General features: G+C 44.5%; 1 protein-coding gene across 1 annotated transcript; it reads left to right on the forward strand.

Moving 5' to 3' along the window:
* Positions 1-154: 154 nt before the first annotated feature.
* On the forward strand, positions 155-2,337 carry LOC139624790 (transmembrane protein 233). Its single transcript, XM_071484160.1, has 3 exons — positions 155-566; positions 1,592-1,726; positions 1,823-2,337. Exons 1-3 carry the CDS (start codon positions 258-260, stop codon positions 1,832-1,834), a joined length of 456 nt encoding a protein of 151 aa, XP_071340261.1. The 5' UTR covers positions 155-257; the 3' UTR covers positions 1,835-2,337.
* The last annotated feature ends 6,531 nt before the right edge of the window (positions 2,338-8,868 follow it).

The following is an 8,868-nucleotide window of genomic DNA, read 5'->3' on the forward strand; positions in this document are numbered from 1 at the left end:
TTCTGAGAAATGAACAAAAATCCAAAATAAGTGAGACTACTGTTCTCATTTGTGAAGCTATTTTCCTTTCTCTCTAAGTTATGAGGGTTTAGAATTTTTGGAATTATTCCTCTTTGGCATTAGATGGTGCTGTGTGGGATGGTCTGCAGTACGTACCACGAAACAAAAATAAAAGAAACACCCCAACATGGAGAAACTTCATGTAACATTTCCTTCCATTTCCTGATTTGTTACCAGCCTGCCTCTGCATCCCTCTCATGTCTCTCTGCTGGCTGATTTCACTCTTCCATCATCACTGCTCTACTGCCTCCACTCCCCTGCCTCCACCTCCACTCTCCCAGTTTCTCCCAGCGCTGCTGCTTCGCCTATCTGCTTTCACTGTCTCAGGGGGGACGCTGCAGTCGGTCATGAACACCAAAGCCTCACTGCAAGAAAGCTCTGTCCTCGTGAAGAATGGGGAGGCTCAGGAGATCCCCCCTCTGAGGAACTACCTCTGTCTCACCATGCTCACCTGTTTCTGCCCTGCATGGCCCATCAATATTGTTGCGCTGGTTTTCTCAGTGCTGGTGAGTTCTGCAACGCTGAAAATTTGAAGTTTTTGGACATACCTGGTTACTATTGATGAATTGTTACAGGATACTTCAAGCGATGTCTGTATGAGGTTTAGTTATCTACTGGCAGATAGACACCAGACAACATGTGGCATGACATATGGATATGTAAATTAGAGAGGAGAGTGCCACTGCTGGGAAAAACCCCAAAGACTGTGGGATGATGATTTATATGTCAGATATGTCTGGATCTAACATATTTAGTGATGTAATTTGTGCCTTTCTCATCAGTAAACATGTTCTGTATAGTTACATATGTGAACTGTTGTGATCCAGTTCAGATACAGAAATAGCTCCTCACTTTTGCTACATGATTAACACGTGCTTCTCCCCTTATGTGTGCTAATATAAAATATACTTCCAGTTTATGCCCTGTCCAAATGCCAGACCATGTCAGTAACTGCTTACTACACAGTCTGTGTCATCAGTGTTTAAAACTGTAGAAGCCCAGCTTGTGGACCTCTCAGGTTAATATTCAGGATGACAGGAAATTTGAAGAAGTTGAAGCATTAGCTAGGCATAGCACATTCAGATTTGTCTCACGTCTTTGAGCCGTCTGAAGGGACGGAGCTGTATTGAGTCGATGTGCCAACAGCAGCTGTTGCATCGTTGTAGCTGTGAGAAACAGGATGAGGCATGGAGGCGCAGCAGTCCAGTCTATCTAACTGCTGAGGACATTGGCTTCAACACAATTATGAATTAGTGCCAACATGAAAAGCAGGTGCAGGGAGATAAATGTGGGTCCAAAGTAAGGCAGTGAATAACTGCTTTCTAAATGTTTAGATTCCTGCTTTGGTCATGTATAACTTGCTACTATGGGACTCATTGTGTTATTGACAAGGAAGGTTGGACTAGTTTCTCCTTCATGTCTGTCCAGAGCAGCTTACATGTACACCGTGAGCATGTCCATCATTATCACTTCTGTGTCAGTTGTGTATAAATATCTTTAAATTGAATTTGACCTTTCACTCAACCCGTAGGCCCAAAAGAGCTATGATGAGCAGGACTATGATGGCTCCAAGCGGCTGGGTCAGAAGGCTCTCCACCTGGGGATTGTATCTTTTGTCATCGGTCTCATGATCATCACTGCATGTATCACTGTACACTTTACAATGGTACAGATACATCACATAGTGAAAATGATACAAAAATATAACTAAATAAATAGAAAGATTTAATAGAAGGATTTCAAGTCTCCTGTCCCTCCACAGCATGTGGTGTGACATCCTGAGGGTGAAGAGGAGGTGGAAGTGGAGAAGAGGTGCAACTGTAGTGGAGACATCAGCTCCATGGGACGAGGAGGAGCTCTGCTTTGGTTCTATCATCAAGAGTTCTGGAGGTTTTTTTTTTTTTTTGCAAGAGCTGGCAGACTCTGACTTTGAAACACAGCCAAACACATATTTGGTCTCTGCTGCTGTCTACATTATATTGCAATAAAACTACAGTTTTTGTATTTGCAAGGTCACATCACACAAAGGTTCTTTTAAAGGAGGATCCTTCCAGTGCTTCGTCTGATGAAGCTGATTCCTGATCTTAATCATTAATAAACTGTGATCTCACATTAGTTAACATTGTCAGTTCCAACCAGAGGAATATTATGACTCTTTGAAACATTGCCCTGCTTCACTGAAGCCAACATGTTGTATGCATAAATGTATCAAATAAAATGTTTTACTTTGACTAAACGTGGTCTGGTAAACAAACCAAAACTGCAAATGAAATCTTAGACATTATTTCTATGAAAAAAATTACATGCTCATATTTCCTGAGATATAATTAAAAAACTAGTTCAGCTAGCTAGCTAGGTCGATAGATAGATAGATAGATAGATATACTTTGTTCATCCCCCAGGGGAAATTCTATAAAAATAAATGCAGATTTCATAAATTGGACTGACCACAATTTTTTTTACAATGACACAATCCATATTTCTGAGAGTATCAACACAAATGTATGACACAGCTACACTGTGCACTATTAGTAGGTGGGTTTTGTGATACTGACTGGTCTCAGTTCACACCCACCTGTTGCAATTTGCTGAGTCTGAGGGATCGTGTACTCTTGATAGGTCATATTGACACTGTCACAAGGCTAAAAATAGAGCATATAATCTTTATGCTGTGCACTGATGCAGCACATTATAACAGAAAAAAATAAAAGTTTATCAAGAGGGTTTACATAAAGTTTTTGACAGTGTTTGAGCATGTGTGGCCTATGGCCTGCATCTCTGCAGATATTCAGAAGTTTCTGGTAACAATAACAACAACAACAACAACAGCAAATAATAATAATAATGATAACAACAACAACAACAACAACAACAATAATAATAACTTAAATAGTACAGCACCCTTCATACAAAGTGCTTTATTTTTGAAGCATAAAAACAAGGATTCAACAAATAAATAAATACACAGGCATAGATGAAAAGGCATTAAGACAAATTTGTAGAAATAAAAGTAAACAAACAAAAAAACCCAAACAAAAGAAACAAAAAAACAATAAAGGTAAAAACATACAATAAAACCCTGAACACTTGAGGCCAAAGGCTGATGACTGACCTTTTAGTCAGTTTATATACTGTTGGAACTGCAGCCATGTGTCTTGGACTCTGATCGCCACCTGCCAGTGAGCTGGATGAGGTGACGGAGAAAGCCGCTGAGTGTGTGTGGTAAACCAAAAGAAAGTGCTGTGAGGATGAACTGCGGCCATCACTCTGATAAGCCAATGATAGAAACTTTTACCTCATCATATAGCAAACTTGTTTGCAATCTCATCTAATTGTCTGCTAAAAGATCACATTCAGTACAAAACACGGTTATCTAAATGGATATTTGGTTAGCAACAGGAAGAATTAAAAGGACAGAGTAGAGCTGGTGAACCGGTAACTTTCAAGTGTGTGTGTGTGTGTGTGTGTGTGTGTGTGTGTGTGTGTGTGTGTGTGTGTGCGTGCGCACCCGTGAGAATTAATTCTATGACATCACAATTAGAATGAATCCCTCCATAGACAGCAAACAGCTGTCAGAGACACAGGGGACCAGGTTTGATTTGTGAGGGCTGCATTTCAGGGTTTTTCTGTCATAGTTAAGTTTTTTCCTACTGACACTCTGAGAAATTTCCATTGTTTGTGGAAGAGGAAGAATATGTCATTTAATCAATGTCATGATAAGGCTCTTGTTAATTGGTAAAATGTTTTGCAGATCAGACTGTTACAGTCTTGCAGCAGGTAGATGCAGGACTTCTTTGACAGCCAACTGCGATCTTGTTATATCATAGAAAATATTTCTTCCAAGTGTGAAAAACCACAAGAAACTAGGTGAAATGAGAAGAACATGGAATGTGGCCAAATAATCACAGAGGAATATACTGTGATGCTGCTTCATATTGAGCTACTCGGGAAAGTTGATTTAGAAAACTGTGCTGCAAAATCCTGGTTATAATGTCTTGTTGAGGAAGCGATTTCATTTGGACCGTTACTGTGTTATGGTGCTATACTCATGGCTGTAATGTGAAGGGATGGTGTGTGTGGGGGGGTTTATGTCATCAGGTCACATTTAAGAAATGCAACGTGGCTTTATTTTGGCTGTGACACGTGCACGAGCTCATGCAGTGAGTTGACAAAATTGTGCTGGTTTATGGTTGTGGTGAAACTGCTGTGTTTATGAACAGTTTTGGTGACTTTGTAACATATAATAACTGTTCTATCTGAAGCTACTGCAGCCTGAAATCATGACTTTATGATTATGTCTTGACTAATGTTAATAGGACCAGTAAACTGCAGTCTATGGTGGCCCGGAGATCTCAACAAACTTCAACGTAAGAAAACACATGCAAATACACACAACACAAACACATACAGAAGTGTTTCCAGGGGACACAAAAAAAGTGATGAACCAGACTTATTGACACTTATTGTTCAGTGCTTTTAACTCAAAATTCACAAGGCAAAGAGCAGGGTGAGGCCCTCCACGGCCCAAGCAACCATTGCTGGTCACCTGGAGCCAGTGCTAAATCACATGTATATTTTGAAGATCCTGAGGTAGTACGAAGGGTTGAGAACCAGAGGCATATTCAAGGAGCAGGTGTAAGGTCCTCCAAGGCCTGAGCAGCCAGAGCTAGGAGTCTGTAGCCAGTGCCTAGAGTTTACAAGCAAAGCATGATACAATGACCTGGGCTCTAAATCTCAACCCCCGACAGTACCTCAGGATCTCCAAAATGTGCATTTGATTTAGCACTGGCTCTAGGTTACCAGCCCTGGCTGCTTGGGCATAGGAGGGCCTCTCACCTGCTCCCTGAACTGGCCTTGGGTCATCAAACCCTGGCACTGGCTCTAAGTTGCAAGAGTGATTGGGAGGGCTTCACACCTACTTCCCATAACACATCTTCTTCTTAAGCCTGTGAATGGCTCAGTGCCCCCACCCCCGGCTGCTTATTCTGTAAAGGGCCTCACACATGGTTGCTGAACTGGGCTCTGCTTTTTAACCCCTGGCACTGGTTCCAGGGTCCCAGCTGTTTGATTCTTGAGAGGGTTTCATACCTGGTCACTCATCCTGGTACTCAATGGAATCACAAGTTCACAAATTGTGTTAAGGATGCAGTTTTAACATAGGTAGCATTTCTTATTATCTGATGCACAGATACTCCTGTGTATGGTGTCCTAGCTGCTATGTGGAAAGCACATTAATTGTGCATTGTCTCTGGAAATTTCAGCTGGTTGCTGCAAATTCTGACCAGCAGGGGATTGTGGACAAGCTCATGCCCCCCAGAAGTCAAACCTTTTTGTGCTGCTAATTCAAATGGGCTACGATTCATTGAGAAAGAACATAAATACTTACTCTGCATTCCAAAAATCTGGACAAGCTCTGGACAAGAGTGGTGTTCAAACAGTTTCTTGTTCTTGGTTCTTGGAAAGCCTCTAACCTTGTCCCTGATCAAAGCTCTGGATTTCAGTCCCTTGCACTGGCTCCAGGACCTCAGCCTTGGCAGCTTGGACTTGGGAATACTGATCACCTGCTCCTTGAACTGGCCTCTGGTTGTCAACTCCTGGCACTGGCTGCGCACTGCCAGTCCTGTTGTTTGTGATTTGGAGGACCTCACACCTGGTCCCCATACCAGATTTTTCTCTTAACCCCTGGCACTGGCTCCTGGGTTTCTTGACCTAGGGTCTGGTTCTCAACCCCTGGCATTGGTTCTATGCTTCCAGCCCTTGTTGTTTATCAGTGGGAGTGCCTCACACCTAGTCCCCATACCGGTTTCCTGGCACTGGCTCCTTCACCTACAGTCTGAGCTGCTTGGGCCTTACAAGGTCTCAAACCTGGTCCCTGAACTGGCCTCAGTTCTCATCCTGTGGCATTGTCTCGAGGCCCCCGAACTGTGGCTGCTTGGGTGGGAGACTATTTCAATTAACAATTAATGTGCTTTTCTGCAGGTTGAGAAGAAACCAGTATGGGAACCAGGATTGAGGCCCTCAGTGATGGGAATAGGAGAAAAAGCTGACATGGGGACCAGGTTTGAGGTCCTCCAAATCACAAACAACAGGACTAGCAGTGACCTCACACATGGTTGCTGAACTGGGCTCTGCTTTTTAACCCCTGGCACTGATTCCAGTGTCCCAGCTGTTTGATTCTTGAGAGGGTTTCATACCTGGTCACTCATCCAGATTCTGGTACTCAATGGATCACAAGTTCTCAAATTGTGTTAAGGCTGCAGTTTTAACATAGGTAACATTTCTTATTATCTGATGCACAGATATTCCTGTGTACGGTGTCCTAGCTGCTATGTGGAAAGCACATTGATTGTGCATTGTCTCTGGAAATTTCAGCTGGTTGCAGCAAATTCTGGGCAGCAGGGGAGTGTGAACAAGCTCATGCCCCACAGAAGTCAAACCTTTTTGTGTTGCTAATTCAAATGGCCTATTTATTCATTGAGAAAGAACATAACTCACAGACTGGCAGTGTGCAGCCACTGCTAGGGGTTGACAAGTAGAGGCCAGTTCAAGGGGCATGTATTCCAAAGCCCAAGCAGCCAGGGCTGAGGGCCTGTAGCCAGTGCCAGGGGTTGAGAATCAGATTTTGTACAGGGACCAGGTAAAAGGCCTTCCAAGAAGCAAGAACAAGAAACTGTTTTGACACCATTCTGAAATGAGGAGAAAATGGTTGGGAGACTTAAGTGTGGGTACACATGGAGGGGGGACTATTGAAGGCCTAGAGCAGGGAGGAAGGTTTGCAGTTTTGTCAGGAAGGGTCTCTCATCTGGTCCTTGTACCGAGCAATGCTTGTCAACCCTTGGCTCTGGCTCCAGGTCCCCAGCCCTGGCTGCTTTTGCCTGAGGGGGCATCACACCTTCCTCCTAAACTGGCCCCTGGATCTCAAACCCTGGCACTTGGCGATTTGTAACTAGAAGGGCCTAACACCTGGCCCTAGCACTTTGCTCTGCTTGTCAACCCTTGGCACTTGATCTAGGCCACCAGTCCTGGCTACATGGGCATTGGAGGGCTTCACACCTGGTCCCTAATCTTACCTCTGGCTCTCAATCCTTGGCACTGGCTCCAAGTTGCCAGCCCTAGCCATTTGCGACTAGCAGGGCCTAACACATGGTCTTTGTACTTGGCTCTGGTCGTCAACCCTTAGCATTGGATCCATACTCCGACCCCTGGCTGATTGGACACTGGAGTTCCTCATACCAGGTCACTGAATTTGCCTCTGGTCTCAACCCCTGGCACTTGGTCCAGGCTGCCAGCCCTGGCTTTTTGTTACTGGGAGGGCTTCACACCTTGTCCCCATACCATCTTCTTCTCCTTAACCCTTGGGACTGGCTCCAGCTCCCCGCCCCTGGTGGCTTGGACTTTGGAGGGCCTCACACATGGTCCCTGAACTAGGCTCTAATTTTTAACTCCTGCAAACTGGCTCCGTGTAACACGGCTGCTTGGCTCTTGGAGGGTCTGATACCTGGTCACTGATCCAGATTTTGGCTCTTAATCCTCGGCAATAGTGCACAGATATTCCTATGTACGGTGTCCTTGCTGCTATGAGGAAGGCACATTAACTATGCTATAACTATACGATTCATTGGGAAAGAGCATAAATACTTACTCTACATTCTAAAAATCTGGACAAGCTCACAGGGCATTTGGAGGCTCATTTCAGGATGGTGTTGAAACAGTCTCAAGCCCAAGGCAGCCACAGTTTGGGGGCCAGGAGCCAGTGCCAGTAGTTGACAAGCAGAGCCAAAAGCAAGGACCAGGTGTTAGGCCCTGCTAGTTGCAAATGGCTAGGGCTGGCAACTTGGAGCCAGTGCCAGGGTTTGAGAACCAGAGGCCAGGTCAGGTAGAAGGTCTGAGCCCAACCGGGCAAAAAAAGCCAGTGTTGGAGGCCTGAAGCCAGAGCCAAGGGTTGGGCAAGAAGAGCTTGGTACAAGGACCAGGTGAGAGGCTCTTTCTGTCAAAACCATAACCCTTCCTCCCTGGTCTGGGCCTTCCTTAATCCCCCTCCATGTGTACCCTCACTGAAGTCTCCCTACCATTTTTCCCTCACTTCAGTGTGGTGTCAAAACAGTTTCTCGTTCTTGGTTCTTGGAAAGCCTCTAACCTTGTCCCTGATCAAAGCTCTGGTTTTCCACCCCTTGCACTGGCTCCAGGACCTCAGCCTTGGCAGCTTGGACTTTGGAATGCCAAACACCTGCTCCTTGAGCTGGCCTGATTTGGAGGACCTCACACCTGGTTCCCATACCAGCTTTTTCTCTTAACCCCTGGCACAGGCTCCTGGGCCCCCAGTCCTCGCTGCTTACACTTTGGAGGGCCTCAAACCTTGTCCTTGAACTGGGCTCTGGTTTTTAATATCTGGCACTGGCTACAGGCAACTTGCTCTGCTTGCCTGGTTATTGGACTGTCTCATACCTGGTCTCATGGTCTCAGCATTATTTTAAAATTCATATCACTGCATTGTGTCACTTAAACATTTGTTGGTCTTGCAGTAGCCATGCATTTATTCCACTGCATTGCAGGAACAGATGGTTATCATACTAATCTACAAATACGGCCAACTTAAAAAAAAAAAAAAAATCTGTGCTATACTGCACATACCTGCACTGTTTTTCTATAGAGTGAAAATACAAGACATTATGGAGGATGAGTTACATGTTTACAGAAAAGGTGGCTATATCTTCAACCCCTCTCAGCAGATTACTGTCCTGTCACTTCAGAACACCATATGGAAGTGTATATACAAGCCTTTGGAAGACAGAAGAGTTTTAGATATAG

Source organism: Trachinotus anak, unplaced genomic scaffold (genome assembly GCF_046630095.1).
Source record: "Trachinotus anak isolate AG129_WGS33_773 ecotype Australia unplaced genomic scaffold, CSIRO_AGI_Tana_v1 ptg000008l, whole genome shotgun sequence".
NCBI lineage: Eukaryota > Metazoa > Chordata > Actinopteri > Carangiformes > Carangidae > Trachinotus > Trachinotus anak.

What these genes read in the sequence shown, in the direction of transcription:
- LOC139624790 (XM_071484160.1), top strand. Translation starts at nt 258, where the DNA reads ATGTCTCTCTGCTGGCTGATTTCACTCTTCCATCATCACTGCTCTACT. An exon ending in CGCTGGTTTTCTCAGTGCTG is followed by an intron (nt 567 to 1,591) that starts GTGAGTTCTGCA and finishes CTCAACCCGTAG; the next exon opens with GCCCAAAAGAGCTATGATGA.